Source organism: Hevea brasiliensis, chromosome 13 (assembly GCF_030052815.1).
Source record: "Hevea brasiliensis isolate MT/VB/25A 57/8 chromosome 13, ASM3005281v1, whole genome shotgun sequence".
Taxonomy (NCBI): Eukaryota; Viridiplantae; Streptophyta; class Magnoliopsida; order Malpighiales; family Euphorbiaceae; genus Hevea; species Hevea brasiliensis.
In genome coordinates this window covers 86,433,930-86,453,651 of record NC_079505.1, presented here as the reverse complement: position 1 = coordinate 86,453,651, position 19,722 = coordinate 86,433,930, and the positions used below count along the sequence as shown (strand labels likewise).

General features: G+C 35.9%; 2 protein-coding genes across 2 annotated transcripts; both read right to left on the bottom strand.

Moving 5' to 3' along the window:
* Positions 1-6,073: 6,073 nt before the first annotated feature.
* Positions 6,074-10,344, bottom strand: LOC110638220 (uncharacterized). Its single transcript, XM_058132696.1, has 4 exons — positions 8,705-10,344; positions 8,196-8,626; positions 8,072-8,127; positions 6,074-7,877 (listed from the first exon to the last, which is right to left on the bottom strand). The coding sequence occupies exons 1-4, from the start codon at positions 9,758-9,760 to the stop codon at positions 6,436-6,438; spliced, it is 2,985 nt and encodes a 994-aa protein (XP_057988679.1). The 5' UTR covers positions 9,761-10,344; the 3' UTR covers positions 6,074-6,435.
* A 6,197-nt stretch (positions 10,345-16,541) lies between these two features.
* Positions 16,542-17,995, bottom strand: LOC131171971 (PTI1-like tyrosine-protein kinase At3g15890). The gene is made up of 4 exons (XM_058132697.1): positions 17,867-17,995; positions 17,635-17,779; positions 17,256-17,518; positions 16,542-17,162 (listed from the first exon to the last, which is right to left on the bottom strand). Exons 1-4 carry the CDS (start codon positions 17,923-17,925, stop codon positions 16,601-16,603), a joined length of 1,029 nt encoding a protein of 342 aa, XP_057988680.1. The 5' UTR covers positions 17,926-17,995; the 3' UTR covers positions 16,542-16,600.
* Positions 17,996-19,722: the final 1,727 nt, after the last annotated feature.

The window sequence follows — 19,722 nt, the reverse complement described above, 5'->3', positions numbered from 1 at the left end:
CGTTCCCAGGGACAAAGGAAGGTAGTCGAACGCGACAAAGCAAAAGAGATCTTAGTCTCAGGGAGTAAGAAAAAGTCGAGAGCATTATCTCTCTCTCTCTCTCTCTCTCTCTCTCTCTCTCTCTCTCTCTCTCTCATCAAATTTAATTAGTAAACACAAGACTATTAATTCAAATTGAACTTCTATTCTTTTTCTTTTAAACTCTAATTGAAACTAAAATTTTGAAATATGACTGTTTTGAAAATGATTTTGTTATTTTTTGTGGCTTAAAATTTTGAATAAAATTTTATGGATTTGAATTGTGACACAGTCTAAAAGTTTCGCGTTGCAACTCAATTGGGATAAAAAGTGAGATCTTTGGTGGTAGAGGAGGGTATGGGCCGATAGGCCCAGACTCGAAGCCTACTACTAATCTCCTTGGAGGTGCGAGAGAAACACCCCCGCGGTATGAACTAGTATAAATATTGTAATATTCTACATTTTGCGGTAGAGTTGTGAGATATTCGGGAAACACACTGGGATTAGGGTTTGAGAATTTTGATTGATTGTATCTTGCTCTTTTCATCATAGTGGAACTTCTGTGGACGTAGACCTTATGGTTGAACAACGTTAAATCTTGTGTTATTTTTCTTCTATTTTCAATATTGTGCGATTGTGTGATTTGTGTGTGCGCCTTAGATTTGCGTGCTTATTATAACAAACTGATATCAGAACTATGGGCACAAAACCTAGGATTTACAGATGGCGTCGTCTTCAACGAAGTATGAGATGGAGAAGTATGATGGTGGATCGAGTTTCAGTCTATGGAAGATTTTAAATCTTCCTTGATCCTACAAGGTCTATGAAAAGAAATCGAGGATAACTTTCCAGAAGGTATGAAAGAGGCGGAGAAGGTTTATCTAAAGGAAAGAGCCTTGAGTGCGATTTTTATGAGCCTAACTAATAATGTCCTACACGAGATTGCTGGTGAAAGCTTAGCATCTGTGGCATGGAAGAAATTAGAAGAGTTGTACTCTGCCAAATCGCTGACCAACCGCCTGTATTTGAAGAAAAGGCTTTACAATATGAGAATAAGTGAAGGTACGCCCATTAAAGAATATCTGGATTAATTCAATTCAATCACTATGGACCTGAAGAATATTGATATTGAGATTGATAGTGAGGATCAGGCCCTTATTGTGTTATGTTCTTTGCCACCCTCCTATGAAACTTTTGTTGATAACCTGTTGTATGGGAAAGACAATATTTCACTAGACGATGTTAGTAATTCTCTAAAATCGAAAGAGTTGAAAAAGAAATTTCCAGATAATAGAGAAAGATTTGAGGGGGAAGGTCTGGTGAGCAGGGGAAGAATACATTCAAGGGAGGGTTCTTCCAGCAGGAAGAAATCTAAGGCTGGATCTAAGTCAAGAATGAAAAAAGTCAACTGTTTTGAGTGCGGGGAGCAAGGCCACTACAGGAGAGACTGTCCCAAGTTGAAAAATAAAAAAGGGAAAGCAACCAAAAAGTTCTGCGAATATGGTTGATAGTTTTATTGATTTTGATGGTGATAACAGTGCTAGAGAAATTTTATCCGTGAGTTCAGATCATGGACAAAAACTAGTGCTACTTATAACATGTGTCCACACAGAAACTAGTTTATCACTTACAAACAAATGAGTGGCAAGGTGTTTATGAGCAATGATTGTGCATTATCTGTTGAAAGAATTGGTAACATTAAATTGAGAATGTTTGAATGGCATTGTTAGAACTATAGAGTGTTGGCATGTTCCATGACTAAAGAGAAACTTGATTTCTCTTGGGACACTTGACTCTCATGGATTCAGATACCATGTAGAGAATGGAGTTCTCAAAGTGTGTAGGGGCTATATGGTACTCGTGAAGAGCAGTTTGGTTTCAGGATTGTATTTTCTTCAGGGCAGTACAGTTTCAGGGGAAGCTGCAGTAGCATCCGCTAGTAATAATCAGAATCAGACTTAATTGTAGCATATGCGTCTTGGTCATAAGAGTGAAAGAGGATTATCTGTGTTAAGCAATTGGACGAGCAGAAAATAGAATCTATAGACTTTTGTGAATACTATGTGTTTGGTAAATAGACCAGGGTGAAGTTCGATAAAAAGGCAGTACGCAAGACCAGAGGAATGGTGGATTATATCCACTCAGATCTATGGGGTCCTAACAGAATTCCTTTTAAGAGTGGTACCGGGTACTTCATGACCTTGATTGATGATTACTCTCGGATGGTGTGGGTATATTTTCTGAAAACAAAAGATGAGGCATTTTTAACCATTGTACAGTGGAAGACGATGATTGAGAAGTAGATAAAAAAGAAGGTCAAGCGTCTTAGAAATGATAACAGGTTGGCATTTTGCAATCGTGAGTTCGATGCATTCTACAGCAATGAAGGTATAGTGAAACATCGCGCTTGTATAGGGACACCACAATAGAATGGTATTGCAAAACGCATGAACAGAACCCTTTATGATAAAGCGCGAAGCATGCTCTCAAATTCAGGATTGGGAAAGGATTTCTGGGATGAAGCAATTAATACAGCCTATTTTTTTGTTAATAGATTTCCATCTACAGCTATTGAGTGCAAAACTCCTTTTGAGATCTGGTCCAGTTCACCTGCTGATTGCTCGCAGCTAAGAGCATTTGGTTGCCCTGGTTATGCTTATGTGAGAGATGGTAAGCTTGAGCCGAGGGCAAGAAAATGCATATTTCTAGGATATGCATCTGGAGTGAAAGGCTATAGGTTGTAGTGCAATGATCCAAAGTCTCCAAGATTAATTATCAGTAGGGATATGACATTTAATAAGTCTGCTTCATTGGATAGTCAGAGGGAGAAGTCAATAGTAGAATCAGATCACGGTGTCAGAGAACAGGTTGAGATTGATATTGATACTTCAGCAGTTCAGTCCAGTAATTTAGAGGATGGGGTGCAAGATCGTGATCAACAAGAGGATGCACCTGAGCAACAGCAACAGGAATCATATAGCATTGCAACTGGTAGAGAGAGAAGACAGATTGGACCACCGCAAAGATATGCATATGCAAATCTAGTTGTGTTTGCCTTGTTAGTTGCTGAAACAGTTGATGTGTATGAACCCAGCAATTATAGAGAAGCTATTTCTTGTTCAGATGCAGATCAGTGAGTCGGTGCTATGAGTGAAGAAATTGAATCTCTTCACAAGAATTAGACTTGGGAGCTTGTAATATTGCCTAAGGGACAAAAAGTGGTAGGTTGCAAATGGGTGTTCAAGAAAAAGGAAGGCACTCCAGGGGTTGAAGCACCTTGATATAAGGTATGGTTAGTAGCAAAAGGCTTTACTCAGAGGGAGGATATTGACTTTAATGAAGTATTTTCTCCAGTTGTGACGCACAGTTCTATCAGAGTCTTACTTGCTATAGTTGCTCTTCATGATCTAGAGCTTGAGCAACTAGATGTGAAGACAATATTTTTGCATGGTGAGTTGGAGGAGAAAATTTATATGAGCCAGCCTGAGGGATTTGTCATTCTAGGTATAGAAAATCATGTTTGCTTAAAAACTTTTTATATGGTCTGAAACATTCTCCTAGGCAGTCGTACAAAAGATTTGATACATTCATAGTACGTAATGGCTTTAATCGTAGTTCATGTATCATAAGAAGCTTTCAGATGATTCCTTTATTTATTTGCTATTGTATGTGGATGACATGCTTATTACTGCTAAAAGCATATCACAAATTAACATTATGAAAAAGCAGTTGAGTGATGAGTTTGAGATAAAGGATTTGGGTGCTGTAAAGAAGATATTGGGAATGGAAATTACCAAGGATTGGAATCTTTTCTTGTCTCAATAGGCCTGTATTGAGAAAGTACTTAACATGAATAATGCTAAGCCTACGACTGTTCCGTTTGCTGTCTATTTCAAGTTATTTGCAAACATGTCACCAAAAACAGATAAGGAGATGGAGCACATGTCCAGTGTTCCCTATTCGAGTGCTGTTGGTAGCATCATGTATGCTATGATATGCACCCGACTTGATATTTTACATGCAGCTAGTGTTGTGAGTAGATACATGGCGTGTCCTGGGAAAGAGCATTGGCAAGCAATGAAATGGATTTTGAGGTATTTGAAGGGTACTACAAATGTTGGTCTGACATTTGACAGGGCCAAGATGAGTGATTCAGTTGTTAGCTATGTGGATTCAAATTTTGTAAGGGTAAAGACAAGAGGAGATCTTTGACAAGTTATTTATTTACTCTTTTCTAGAAGTGCTATCAGTTGTAAGGCAATATTACAAGCTATAGTTACTTTGTCTACCACAAAGGCTGAATATATGGCCTTAGCAGAGGACGTAAAGGAAGCTTTATGGTTACAAGGTTTGGTGGGTAATCTTGGGTTGATATAGAACAAGGCAATAGTATTTTGTGACAACTAGAGTATAATACATCTCACAAAGAATCAGATGTACCATGAGCGAACTAAGCACATTGATATCAGATATCACTTCATTCGGGACATTGTATCTCAGGGGACTGTAGTTGTGCAGAAAGTCTTTATACATAATAATCCAGCAGATATGATGACCAAGGGAGTCCCAGTTAGCAAGTTTAGTTATTGTCTAGACTTGGTTGGTATTTGTAGTGCCCTTGCGAGAGCATATGACAAGACAGAGTGTTTGTGGTTATTTTGTTGATGATTGAGAGAATTTAAGTCAAGGGGAAGAATTGTTTTTGTGGCTTGAAATTTTGGATACATTTTTCATGGGCCCGAATTGTGACCCTACCCGAAAGTTTCGCGTTACGACCCGATTGGGATAAAAAGTGAAATTTGTAGTGGTATCGATCTAGGCCCGAAGCCTACCACTGATCTCCTTAGGGGTGAAGGGGGAATGCCCCCGTTGTATGGACCAGTATAAATATTGTAATATTCTACCATTTGCGATAGAATTATGAGATATTCGGGAAACACACTGGGGTTAGAGTTTGAGAGTTCTAATTGATTATATTTTGCTATTTTCATTATAGTAAAACTTTTTCTCTTGTCTTGCCCATTGACATAGACCTTACGATTGAACTACGTTAAATCTTGTGTTATTTTTCTTCTCTTTTTAATACTGTGTGACTGTACAATTTGTGTGTACCTTATGTTTGCATACTTGTTATAACAAATTTCAATTCCATTAAATTAGCGCTCAACTTCTATCTTCTTAAACACCAGCAATAGTTTTATAAGTATTTCAAAAGATATATATAATGCTAAACCCTAAAGTTCTCTCTCCTTGGGGAAGTAGCAGCAGTTCAATAAATGAGAAGGAGCCCAAATCAATAATGTGCAGGAGCGGGCGCATCCTCCACTGGAAATGGTTTGCTGACCAACAACTTTTTCATATCTTGCCGGACAGAATGATAGAAGCAGAAGCACTGCATTAGCCATAGCTGCTCTCATCGCATATTGACTCCTACGCTACTCCCACTAAAATTCTCCATCAGCACATTCTTCAATCTTCTCCTATACAACAGAAATAGGATCACTTTTTTTCCCCTGCTCCACCAAGTCAATATATATATATATATCGCTCCATTTTCACTGAATTAAATACATTTTTTAATCAAAATTTCATACCTAGCATTAATCCGATAGCAACTGAGCTAGTTCCAAGTAATTTAGTTGGAGGAACTGGAAATTAATGGCAACTGCACTGCGTTTAGTTTTTTTTTTCTTTTTCCTTTTTAGGCTCCGTGGCTTTTAGTTCAAAATATCTGTTTTTTTTAATAATTTAATAACATACTGTATTAATGATTGTTAATTAATTCAAGAAAGTTATAATTCATATCAGAGGCAATGAGAACATGGGAAAAAGAAATTTAAAAGATAGGAAAATAATCCAACCTCTGAATTTTATGATCCTCGTGTAAACACACAGGACTTTACATGAAACAAGTTCAAAGATTAGAAGCCAGTTTCAGAAGGAAAAATGAAATGCACAATGGCTGATATCAGTATGGTTTGCAGCTCGTAAACAAAGTGCTATAAAAATTTCATCACCAAATTACAGAGACCACATCTCGAGAAAAAAAAAAATAATACTATTTAAACACCGAAAATACTCACACAAGAATTTCCAATTAAATTAAACGGAAATGACATAAATCAGATATGATTCGATAGAAAGGGACTGTCGCAACCCAGAAGCTGCGCTGCAGCAGAAACAGCCGCCATTTTTCTGTTGAAGTCAATCTTTAACCTTCTCAATTGAATTTTTAAGGTATCAAAATCTGCCAATAACAATCACAATAGCAATCCTCGCCAGCCTCCCGCCCTCTAAATTAAACCTCCGAAACTACCCACAATATATATTTTTTTTCTGATTAAAAGAAAAACTACCCACAATATTAAAAATCAGAAAACAAACGCAAGCTACCCCATAGCATACACATCAGTCAATTCAATAGGGCCCTCCAGAGGAGGATGATTGCAGAGACGACTGCACTTGCAACAAGTGGTGATAGCAATCGGCGGCGGTGGGTCTCTGCTCTGGGTTCTGGTCTAAGCACCTATTTTGCAACTCTCTAAGCATCTTCGGCACACCATCCGGACCCAATCCACACGTCTTCACCAAGTAACCTACGCCCCACACGTCTACTTTCACCCCATGCAATCCCCTTCCCATCTCCGGCGCGTGTCTCCCATGTGCCTCCACTACCCCATGTGGGTATAGCTGAGGGGCACCCACCGCCTCATCGAATCCACATACGAACCACTCGTTTTCTCTGTCGCTCCTTCTCATTACCTTGTCCCAACTCAGGTCCCTATGCATGAAAGATAAGTCATGCAGTGCTACCAAGGCTTTGGTCACGTATTTTAGAGCCTCTACCAGTTGCTCACAGTTCGTGGGCTTAAATTTCACACCTCGAGGTTTAAACACCAATGCCAAATCCTTCTCCAGTGTTCGGAAAATGAATTCTGCGTGTGGGATTCTCTGGTCAAGATAATCATATATTTCTTTGACTGCTGCCCATTTTCTTTTGCTGGGGAAGAATCTTGTTACTGTGTTCGGTGTCATTTCAATGATGTTTCCATCACCCACATCCACTCTTTCAAAATCACTGAAGGTTAACTGCTTAAAAGTTCCTCCGTTATTGATGTTGTTGAAGCAACGTTCAGCTAGCAATGGCAACAACCCAGCTATTCTGTAACATGGCACCAGGGCTCTTAGTCTCTCCACCGGCGACGATAAGTCAACAGCACAGAGATCAGTGCGGATTATGCGATCTTGCGATCGATACAACGCACAAAATGTTACCGAGTAACCTACCGCATAGTAGCCTAGAATATAGGGGATATCCATGTAAGTCCATAAAAGCTTCTCTACTATAGAAGAAGAGGGATCGGCCTGACCTTCCCTCAACTGGTCACTCTCCTCTCCTCTCCACAAACAAAAGTTTCTAACAAATCCGGTCACGTTTGGCCACTGATCCTGCAACGTGTTCACCGATGATGATGATGGCGCTTTTCTGACAATAACCACTTCAACAGAACAGAATTTGGACACAACCCTATTAATGCAATCATCCCAAATGCCAATAAAAGAGTCTCTACTCGCGGCATTGGCACCACTGATACTAGGGTTAGTTCGGATAACTGAGGTTAAGATATCAAACGCAATACCTCTACAATCTAACAGTTCAGTAGCAGTAGTAAAGAAGTGCTCTTTGCCTGGAGGTAAGTCCCTGTAAACATCTCTCCTTAGAGGGAAGCGTAATTCTTCAGGTGGTGGCTCTTGCAAATACCACGAGAGTTCAAACAAGTTTGGAAGTGCTGTTGGTGGCACTCGAAGACAACCCACGTAATACTCAGTTGGGTCTTGAAATTCCCACGCTGGGATCGCTGTTCATACAATTAGCAGCTTAACATAAACGCATATACATGGATCTCATAGATGGAAAATGTCTTATATGTAGCTAATTTCCAAATTACAAACAATACTTGAAAATCAAGACGTACAAATGGAAAAATGAGAGGGATTCAAAAACCTTAAGCAAACATAGCTGCGATTGATAATATTAAAGCACAAGACTCACATCTTATTGCGGGTTCAACTGATGGAAGCTGAAATCTTTCAACGAAACCTGATATAAATAGAAAAAATGTGAAATGTGGATTCTCAGACTGCTGTTTTAAAATGCACATGCTAAGACTAAGGTATTTGTACCAGAAGAAGAAGCAGAAGCCGATGAAGACTTTCTTCTGCCAAAAACTTTCACTTGTTGTCCAGAAACGAATCGATCAACTGAGAAACCTTTTAGGGGTCCACGTTCAAAGGCTTCCATGGTGCAAGCTACCATCGAATCGTCAAAGAAAGTAAGCTCATCCGCATTCAAAAAACTTGATCCTTGAACCCTCACTCTCCCTCTATGTGCCCCTTCTTCAGCCCATAAACTCACTGATTCTTCCCATGTCATTCTTATTTTACCAATTCTACGAAGTTCCTTCGATGATGATGAAGCACCAGTAGCAGCCACGTCCATCGAAGATTCAAACCCTAACAGACTCCCTCTACTACCGTGAAAGTAAGCTTCACCTCCACTGGTCATCACTTGCTTTGTCCTTCCTGCAACAGAAGATAAAGTTGCATTCTTTGGAGAAAACAAGGGGAAGAAGCGGAAAAGGATGAAACTTTGTTATTGATTTCATGTAGAGTTCCTACCTGGGACGGAGTAGTCATCGTCTTTAAAAGGAGGGGGTGGAGGGAGAGCTCTTACACCAGCAAGAGCAGTCCTACCATCATCACCAGAACCGATCGCAGCTCTGCTCGAAGTTCTCATGCGAGAACCCATAAATTGAGACAACTCTTCAAACACTTCCTCGTCAAAAGAAGCAGGCAATTTATGTTGCTTCCTCTCATGAGAAGAGAGCCTAAAATAACTCTTCCCTACTTGATCTCTTTCCCATTCAAACACCTTCCTAAACTCGCCCAACATATTATCCCATTTGGTACCCGCTGTTTTTGCATCTCTATTTACCCCATGCCTTTGCAAGAACTCTGCCACTTCTCTATCTTTATCAGCTCTCGTTTTCCCTCTTGTTGATTGGACTGTGACTTCGCCAGTGGTTTGACCAATATCTGGGTATTCAGTTCTTGAAAATGAACCAGAGGCATCATAACCACCTTGGTATTGGACCCGCCAAGCCCTGGCTAACCATAACATCTCATTTGGTTTCCAAATTGGGCTCACGTACTTGCCCTTTCTAAACTGGTGGTGAAGTTGCTGTCCTTCTGTTTTGCTTGTCTCTTGACCAGAAGCTGCGGGGAGATAAGGGAGAGGGGAGTGTGGAGGAGACGAAGCCGTGTCCGAGGAGGAAGCTGCTGTAGAGTGAAGTTGTTGGGTTTGTGGGTTGGTGGTGGGAGGAGGATTTGTTGATGGTGATGGGCTTGATTCGCGGGTGACAATAGTAGCCATCTGCTTCTGTGTTTGTTGTTGTTGGGGTGGTGAAGGTAATATTTTCCATTGCGCAGTAGCATACCTGGGTCTTTTGGGGGTCACAGTCTCAAATTGTTGGTCATAAGCAGAAGAAGTTGCACCAATTGGGACATAAAGAGGTGTAGAGATGAAAGGAGCTCCGGTAGCGACAACAGACGGCGGCTGTTGGTGATGCTGTGGTCTCGTTTCTGGTGTTTCCTCAAGGGGGTCTTTTGGGGAAGATGGAAGGTGCTGCTGTTGTGATTGTTGAGTTTGCTGCTTGGCCGTTTCTCCTGTGTTTTCACCCATCTGAAAATGGGCCCAAAGAAAAGGATTTCGCTAGAGAGAAGCAAAGGGCTTGGCCGAAACCAGAACGAGAAGAACAAGCGCCGTTCTTATAGAACTAACTTAGTTAAAAATTGTAGAGCTAATTAGTCCAAAGTTTGTTTTATTAGGGAAACTCTCTGGGGTGGTATTGTTACTTGAAGCAACCTTTTTAAAAGTTTAAGAGTCAGAAAATGAGAGTTGGAAATGGTAGCAAGCCAAAAGCAACATCAAAGGTAAAGAAAGAAGGAACAGAAAAAGACGAGGTTGTGGAACTGCCACGAATAAGACCCTTCAGTTGAGTATTAATCAGTTAATGCAACAGAGATTTGTAATTTGATGTGTGATTTTGACAGGTAATGGAGACTGAGAAAATAGAGGAAAAGAGTTACAACTGGTATATATACATGATTAGAGAAGGGTCATGATTGTACTTGGACTGAGAGACGCGGCTCTAAAAGAAATTACTAGTAAGATTTTTCTATTTTTTTAGGGCATTTAATGGTTTTGTTGTTTGGGAACAGAGAAAAAGAAAGAAAGAGTTCCCGCGACGAGTGAGGGAGTGAGTGGAAACTGTGAGTGTGCGTGTGAGAGAGCGCACCAGCGTACTTTGGTCGCAGAGTGTAGGATGTGGACGCATCGAATCAATGGCTCTCTGCCTTAGTGCCTTGTCTTTCCCCTATTTTGTTTCTTTCATTTGCTTCTCTCTCTCTCTCTCCTTATTTTTTATATTATATATTTAGTTTAAATATTTTAAATTATTTTTATAAAATATTGATAATTGATTTTCTGCTTAATCTTGTGTATTACATATTTTAATATAAATATATTAATTTTGGTTTGATGGTTTCTTTTTTTAGTAGTTTTGAAGGTTAAAACTAAAGAAATAAATGAAGACTTTTTTTTTGCAAAGATCAAGTCAATGTATAATTGTTATTGATAGTTTTTATCAACTTAATAAAAAATGGTAATTCTCATAAATGTAACATAATGAATTTGAAATTTAAAATTTTATAAAAATTTAATGCAATTAATTTTTATATTTAAAATGAAAATTTTTAATTTTTTAATTTAAATTTTTTTTAAGAAATAAAAATTCCGTAATTATGTGAAAATTCAATTGAATTTCACTTTATACAAAATAAGGTAAAAATTTATGTAAACTATTAAGGATTAAAATGTAAATATGTGAGTTTTATCTACCAAGATAACACTATGCTCTTTTATACTTCACCTATTAGCAACCTGATCGAAGGCATTGCATCCTTTGCCCCGTTATAACGGATTGATGTCTTGATTTCTCTAGCTATTATCAAAACTTGGACCAATCCAATCAAGATTCGGCCTAATGTTTCTTGGTCTACTCCTCCTATTGTTGCTATGAAGTGAAATGTAAATGGGTCATCTTTAAGAAAGCCTAGCAAGAGTGCAACTGGGGACATTCTTCGTGATTCATTAGGTATTTTTCCCATGTATCTTTTCTTGTCCAGCAAGTGAGAAAGGTTGGAATGCTGTAGAGCTCATGGCTATTCAAAAGGCCTTTGAGTTGTCTTGTACATACCATTTTATACTATATTCTATAAATTTAATTCTTCTTGAACTGAATCGGACTTGCGTAATGTTATATATTGAAACATTCCTTCTTATTTTTACCTTTAGATGATGAACCATTGGATTGGACCAATAAAATTTCAAGCTGCACTGTTGAAAATAATTCTAAGAAATCAGTAGGCAATAAATTTAATCAAAAACGGAATAAAATGAGTGCAATTGAGATCACTTGCAATCAAATAAATAATAAACCAATTAACAATTGAAAAAAGAAAAGAAGTTAAGTAAATACGGAATAGATCACCGTGAGTACACGATGCCAATGCCGTCGGTGTAATTAATGAGACATGAAATTTGTAAGTAGAAGGTTTTCATTTATGAGCCCACTACTCCGTGATAAGCTCTGGATGAAGGAGAGAGAGAGAGAGAGAGAGAGAGAGAGATGTTCATTTAGTGTGGATGGAGTTTTTATGTCTGTAAAAGCTAGGAAAGAGAGGAGGCAAGGAAAGACATGCAAGGCGGCTCAGAGAGATGGCAGGAGCAGCGAGTAGAATTTCATTTACTGAGTACTGACTACCAAACCCAATAACACCATCCCATCGTTTGCTAAAAAGACAACTCCCTCTGCATCCCCAGTAAACTTTTCGCCCGTAGCTCCACCCCTATTCTCCTCCACCCTCGTCCTTTTTGTCTCTCCATATCTACTCTTTCTTGCTTTCTTCAATTTCTTGCTCTAACATTGCTTCTTTCTATTCTTTATTTGTTGTGCGATATCTGGTAATTTTCTTTTTTAATAATTTAAGCTAAAGGTGTCAGTTGTCTCTGCCAAATTTATATTTCTGATTTCAACTTCTGTAATTGATGAGTAATTCTATATTTGAAAAATACCAATTATTTGAAAATATATTTAAGATAAAGGTGAAAGAATTAGCTAACTTTGAGTTATTATTTAAATTTAAAATTAAACCAAAATCATATATATTAAAAATTGAATCAAATTAACTGAAATATTTCATTAATTCATTTCAATAGTCCAATTTAAGTTGAATAATGTTTATTTTTACCAATTACTCTCTTATTACATTTTTATTTTCAACTTTGTATCGAAAAATTTCAACATTACATTCATATTTCACGTATGAATAAATAGACACTCGACAAGTTAGCCCTATATTTAAAGAAGAAATTGAATTCCATTGAAGCAAAGGCCACTTGATTTATAATTTGGGATTTTGAGTTCGGCCGTTCCAGCTCTCCGGCCCACACATGTCCCTTTCTTATTGTTTTCAAAAACAGGCCAACCGACACTTGCTTTGTCTTGTTTTGTGTTTAGGGGGCACGTAAATAACGAATTGATCTCAGCATGGCTTTCATTTCCCTATACGTTAAATTTCTTTTTTTTTTTTTTTTTTTTTTTACAAAAGAAAAGATTTCATTAAACAGAAAAAGTTATTAGAGCAAGTCGATTCATCAAAAAGTTTTTAATAATATGAAATATCTTAAATACTCTCAAATAATTTTTGAAGTCAAATAAGACGTTTTTCTCTTTTCTCTTCTTATACTTTCCTCCAATTTTTTTTTTATTATTTTTAACTTTTAGTAAATAATATCATTATTATATTTTTATTTTTAATATCTCTTAAATAAATTATTGTAAATAAAAAGTTTAACATTTGGTATTATTATTATTATTATTAAAAATATATATTTCATATTTAATTAATTATTTATATAAAAAAATTCAGGTAACAGATATCTCACATGCAAAACCCGAACTTGTCATATGTATTATTTTAAAAATCTAAACTCATTTTAAAACTCGATTATATACTACTTAAAATCATTATATTAGAATTTGATTATATCAAATATTCATAAAAATTTGACTCACTGTCATATTTAGCTACATTTTGATTTTAGTTAGATTTAATGATGGAAATATTTTTAATTTCTTAAAAGATGATTTTGACTCAAAATTAAACAAATTGGTTGGAATTACTTACTGTTCAATTGAAAATTAATTTTCATCGAATTGATTTTGCGTGGTCTATATTTGTGTGTTTGTTTTTCAATATACTAAATTTGTGGTTTGAATACATCAGCAAAAATGTTAATTCAGGACAATATGAAGAGCCGTCCTTATGAAATAATAATTGAACAAGTGTCTTAATTGATTTTGTGACTATTTGCATATAGAGTAGGAGAATAATAGATTTGGCATAGGTATGTTAGGAAAAAGGAGAAAACTATCCAAATAATAAATGTGCAAGAACGAGTAATTAATGTCGATAAAAATAAAATTTATCTAAATTAATAAATAAATATTATTTCCTATATTTCACTTTTTATTTAAAAATAATAATTTATTTTTAATTTATTAATATCCCCATAATTTTAATACGTATTGAGAAAATAAAATTTATTAGTTTAATTATATTAATTACATATTCTTAGATTGCGTGAAAATACAAATAAATTATTTATCTTTATAGAACTGACATATAAAATTACTATATAATTATAAGTCCATTTACCTGCACTTCATCACATGTTTAATTAAATTAATTTGATTCATTACGTGTTTACATTCAAATTTTTTAATTAACTTTAATTATAATTTGAATTTGAGACTTTACATTCAATTTTGACAGTGAAAGCCTCGACTGTAAGCTGAGTTAAAAATTCCCTTTTATTTCTGCATCCAGAAAGTTGAAGACAGTTTCCGTTGTGCGCAAAGCCACTTGCTAAAATCAATCGAGGTTTTTTTTCATTTTCTACACTTTCCCCCTTCAGCACTCTCGTTGGCCAATCCCAGTGCCTTAAATTTTTTCCTTGTATATTTGTTTTTCAATTTTAAAAAAATAAAAAAGAAAATAGAATTGGTCTCCCATGGGCGTTTGTACATATAATAATCCCTGACAAGTAACATCATTTTCAGTAGCAGAGATTAGAGTAAGATAGTTACTGGATGAACAAAAATTTTGGGTTTTGATCCTTTATGTATGTATTGCTTCTCGTGATTGCTATTCATGGCATCCACTCTTCTCTTTCCTTTCCTTTGTGAACCTGCTATAAGGCTGCAGCTATCAATCTGGACCATCATGCCTATAAACTTCATCCAATTAAGCAGCACTTAATAATTCTTTTTAAAGAAAAAAGAAACCCAATTCACTGTTGACTTTAAATTTCATTTTTCACAAACCGTTAGCCATTGAAACACAAAATGACAACATAATGGAATGGACTCTATGGGGGGGCTCAACTTGAAAACCCTAGACATAATAATAGGCCGGCTGATTTCCTTTTCAGCTAGGTAGCATATATGTCCAGGTCCAGCTAAGTCTCCTTTCTCTCTTTCTTTCCCAATCAAAACGCAAAGGCCTTCCACTGCCATTATCATTTTACCTTTCAACAGATAATTGCACTGCTGTTTTTGACCGTGAATGAAGTTATCAGAGTATATATATATAAACATACATACACGTATGTCCTATAAAGCGCTGCGCTTCCACCTACCAACCAAAAGAAGCCTCCCCAATTCGTAGGGAGTCCTCATATGACTAAAGCTAATTACACACCTAGGATAACTAGGTTTGCCCTCTTTTTTACGATAAAAACATGAACTTTGGCAGTTGTGAAGCCATATGCTGTTGTTGCCGGTGTAATATTATGTCTCTACAACATTTCTTCTGAATTTTGCACTCTAATGTACAGCAGCTTGAACAAAATTGCCGTTATTTTGTCCCAGTTTACGTTGAGCAGAAAATATTGATAATTAAAATCTCAGAAACTTGAATCCATTTGAAGACTAGCCCCACAAATAGGCTAATGTACATTGGTTCCAGCCTTTTATCACCTGTATCATGGGCATGCATGCTGTATATTGCTTCTTCTCTGCCTTAATTAACAAAAATTTGCCCTACATATATATATGATTTTTCCTTCCTACATTAATACATTACAAAACTCTCAGTTTTCCATTTTTTTTATTTTCTTTATTGTGGAGATGTATCCCCATTCACCTAATCAATCACTCCTTGGCCTCTTAGAATAGCATAAAAATTTCAAGAAACAAGTAGCGAGACATGACGTCCCAAGTTCAAATCTGGGATACTACCATCCCGGGATCCTAACATCCCGGGATCCTAGGGCCTCACTGTTAAACCATCAAGCCAACACCTATTGACAGAAAACTCTCCGTTTATATACAATAATTAATTGGATTTGAATAGAGTTTCAAGTTGATTGTTCTTAGAATAGATTTTGTATTGATATTATTAATAAAAGTTCTTTCTCTATTATAATAAAGTTCAATTCATATTAATAAACATAAATTCAATAATATTAAAATCATCTAAAAAATGAGATATTAGTAAAAATCCTAGTTAAACCCTAACAAATTAAAAAAAAAAAAAACATTTATAGTCTCCAGTTAAAAAAAAGCTTTGAATTATTTACGAAAATATAGTAAAGATACTAATCTCAATTATTATTATTCTTCAGAATCGCGTATTCCATAAAATTTGAGAAAGAAATTAAATATATTGACTTTTCAAATGGGTAGTGTTGTGTTTGGAAAATGGGAAATGGGTTTTCACGGTCCGAAAATAGATCTTTCATATGACTCTTATAACGCAGGCCCCAAAACCATTTCCACCCTAAAAATTTAGAGAAGGCCCATTTTGGCTTTCTACTACGCCTCGTTCTCAGGCCATTGTGGAACTTATTCCCATACAATGTGCGTCCCCATAGAATAAAATAAATTGATAAATTGGCTGATATCATCAAAATATAATTAAACCAGAAGGCAACATGAACAAATTTGATAAAGAAGCTGATATCACTATGATTGCGATGTCTTCATTTTCCGATGTTTGATAACGACATGTGACATCAGCCCTATGTTAATTTGTTAAATATTTCTTGCAACATAAGTTTTTCCTGTGAAAGCTTTTGACAATGTCTTTTATATATATATATATATATATATATATATATATATATATATGTGTGTGTGTTGCTTGAAGAGATAAAGTTCCTAATAAATTCTAAATAAAACAAGTGGAGAATTTAAAAAACAGAGAATCAGAGATACCCAAATCACTTTTATCTTTCAATTTTTTTTTTCATTTACATTACTCGAATAATAGCAGACAAGAATAAATTGAAGATTCTATTAAATAAATGAAGTTAAAAATTTTGATATATTGCATTTAATTTGAATGCTGTCTAGCTATTCCATTGACATTTTCCACTTCAAAACCTTCTTCATCGTTAGTCGGTATCATTTTGGTCCTCTTCATCGACCTTGTCTCGTATGTAGGATACCTCTTTTGTCCTTCTCCTTAGCCCACCTTTAAGCCAATCTACCACCTCCATCATGTTAGGTCTATTCTCTGGATTACTTTCGGTGCATCTCATTGCGACCATGATAGCCGATTTGAGCTGAGTTCGATCAAATTTGCCATTCAACCTAGGGTCAGCAATGTGATCAAATGCACCTTTTTGAATATATGGAGTGGCCCATTGAACAATGTCACGCTTCACACCTCCAGGGAGTTTCTCTAATGGTTTTTTGGCACTAATTATTTCCAAGAGCAAAATTCCAAAGCTATACACATCGCAGTTCTCGGAAACTTTACCCCACATGGCATATTCCGGAGCCAAATACCCTAGAGTTCCTTTTACTCTAGTGGTCAAATGAGTAACTCCATCTGGTATCAGCTTTGCAAATCCAAAATCTGCAACTTTTGCTTGGAATTCTTTATCTAGGAGAACATTGCTGGCTTTTATGTCTCTGTGTATTATATGAGGATTGGCCTTGTGGTGCAAATACCTAATTTTTCAAAAAATTGACATAGAAGTAGCCAGGATGAGAAACAATCTGTTTAATGTAAATTATTTTGCAAGTATGATGAATTTTACTTACAGCAATCCTTCAGCGGATCCAATAGCTATGTTCATTCTCCGAGTCCAATCCAGCAAACAATCTGAAGCGAGTTGGCCATGTAAATGAGTGATCAAGCTATGATTAGGCATATAATCATAGACTATAAGCCTTTCATCCCCGCCAGCATAAAATCCCCTTAAACCTAACAAATTCTTATGTCTCACCCTCCCAAGTATCTCCACTTCGACTGCAAATTCCATCTCTGCCTTTGCAGTCATCGCCTTCAGTCTTTTCACTGCTATCTGCAAGAACAACTTCAGATTAAAATAAGCTTATATAGCTAGATAAGGTTTTGTTTGCTTCATAATTATTAAAACTGCAGAAAATCAATGAAAGAAGAAAAGATGATCATGATTGCCTCTACTCCTTTACTTGTTCGACCCCAATACACGCTTCCAAATCCCCCTTCTCCAATCTTGTTATTGTTATGAAAGTTATTTGTTGCTTGCAGAAGCTCCTTGAGAGTGTATCTTTCCCAGGGATAATCGCTCTCGTTACTTGCACTGAAAGGAAAGATTAAAGGGTAAAAACTCAAAGCATGAAGTATTAATTAATTAATTGATGAATTTGTTAATGATAGTATGGCATACCTGATCATCACGGTTTGAGTTTCCCTGGGAAAGCCGCAGCAGAGACATTTCCAAGTCATTTCTTGTGCAAGAAAATTTCAAAATGAACCCAAATTAAATTGCAAGTGAGAATCGAAAGAGCGATCGAGGTTGAGAAAACAAGAGGCAAGCAAATGTTTTGGAGAATTCTAAGCAGAAGGAAGAAGTCTTATGGTGAAGACAAAATGCAGCCTAGGAAGTCAAGAATAGCTTGGTGCTATAAAAATTTTAAAAAAAAATGAAAATACAAGATGGAGCCACTTCATCACAAGGTCACAACTGGATGTATTTTAGTGGCTGTTAGTATGTGCTAACTGCTAACCTGCTTTCCCATTGGAAATGTAACTTTATTAAATTCTTAATTATTTGTTTTAAACATTCTTTGGAATTAGTTTATCTATAGTATGTATTAATGCAGCTTTGATTAATTAACAAAAAGAGATGTGCGTTTTAATAAAATTTTGATTAGTAATGGAAAGTGACTAAAGGATTAATTGACCTGCGCATCAATCTAAACCATTCAATTAATTGACCTTCATTTTGATTAAGTTCAATGCAACAACAGAGGATCTTAACCCTAATGTATATGTATATGGACAGAGAGAGGATCTTAACCCTGGGGCTTTAAAAATTTAGGTTTGGATTGGCTAAATAAAGGTCATATATCAAAGACAATTAGTTAGCTGTCTTCATCTTATTTTTTTCATTATTTGTTTTTCTCTCATAAGAAAATAGGATTTTAAATTCTAATTTACTCATAGTATCAAATAAATTCAATGGGAAGTTGACAATTTAAAGTTAGATAATAAAACTTGATGCTCAGAATATTTCAAGTCTTTTTAAGGCCAATTAATCGCATAAAAAGTCTTTTTTTTTTTTTTACGAATTTACATTTTAATTTTAATAATTTAAATTCAATTAGTAAACTTGTTATAATTCCGTTCAATTAGTTTTTTTTAAACAATTTCATTCAATTAATTAAATCAATCAAAATTAAAAATAATAAAATAATATATCTATTCTCTTCTCATTCAATCTTTTTTCTATCATGACAGGTGAATGAGAGAGAGAAATTAAGTTGCCAGACACTATGCTTCAATAATCTCGGCCAGCCTACAATTGATTCCGTTTCTCCCAAGCCTTGCATGCCGTAGTCCTGTTCGAATCGAATCGTTGCAATCGCAGCCACCCAACCTACTCCAGTTCTTCATCTTCAGAATCAATGTAACCTCAAGTTCATCTTCTCTCTTGAACAATCAGTCGGCCTTCCCTTTTGCCAAATCACATACATCTCTCCCTCACAGCACACTACTATCTTTGCATTATATTTGTTCTCAATTTTTAGTTGTTTTGTAAGTAATTTGGAAATTCTTGTGAATAAATATAACTTTAAGAGTTATCTTTTCTGTTAATAAAAATTTGTTAATGTCTGATTGTCTGTTTTACTTGCAAATGATTTCGTCTTTTTCTGCCTTTTGAATTTTGACGTATTTGTTAAATTTCCCTACAACACAAAAGAAACTACATCAAGATGTTACCACACTTGCTCAAACCTATCCTTTTGTGGACAAACATCAATTACACCCAATAGAGCAATTCAAAAACTTAAAGCCCACAAAATTTTGAATCCCATTCTTTGGTTTTATGGGTTTTGGTTTTGTATTGACAACTTTTCTCATAATATGCATAATCACAAGCCACGCCATTCAACAAGAAGTCGACAGCCTTTCCCAATTATCAACACCAATCCATAAGCATACTTCAAAAACAACAATCAAACCCTCAAATATGGATCGTATTTTCCTGTTAAAAAAAAAAAAAAAAAAAAACAAGTTAGG

What these genes read in the sequence shown, in the direction of transcription:
- LOC131171971 (XM_058132697.1), bottom strand. Translation starts at nt 17,925, where the DNA reads ATGACTTGGAAATGTCTCTGCTGCGGCTTTCCCAGGGAAACTCAAACC. An exon ending in ACTCAAACCGTGATGATCAG is followed by an intron (nt 17,780 to 17,866) that starts GTATGCCATACT and finishes CTTTCCTTTCAG; the next exon opens with TGCAAGTAACGAGAGCGATT. An exon ending in GAACAAGTAAAGGAGTAGAG is followed by an intron (nt 17,519 to 17,634) that starts GCAATCATGATC and finishes TTGTTCTTGCAG; the next exon opens with ATAGCAGTGAAAAGACTGAA.
- LOC110638220 (XM_058132696.1), bottom strand. Translation starts at nt 9,760, where the DNA reads ATGGGTGAAAACACAGGAGAAACGGCCAAGCAGCAAACTCAACAATCA. An exon ending in TTAAAGACGATGACTACTCC is followed by an intron (nt 8,627 to 8,704) that starts GTCCCAGGTAGG and finishes TTTTCTCCAAAG; the next exon opens with AATGCAACTTTATCTTCTGT. An exon ending in GCTTCTTCTTCTGGTACAAA is followed by an intron (nt 8,128 to 8,195) that starts TACCTTAGTCTT and finishes ATTTTTTCTATT; the next exon opens with TATATCAGGTTTCGTTGAAA.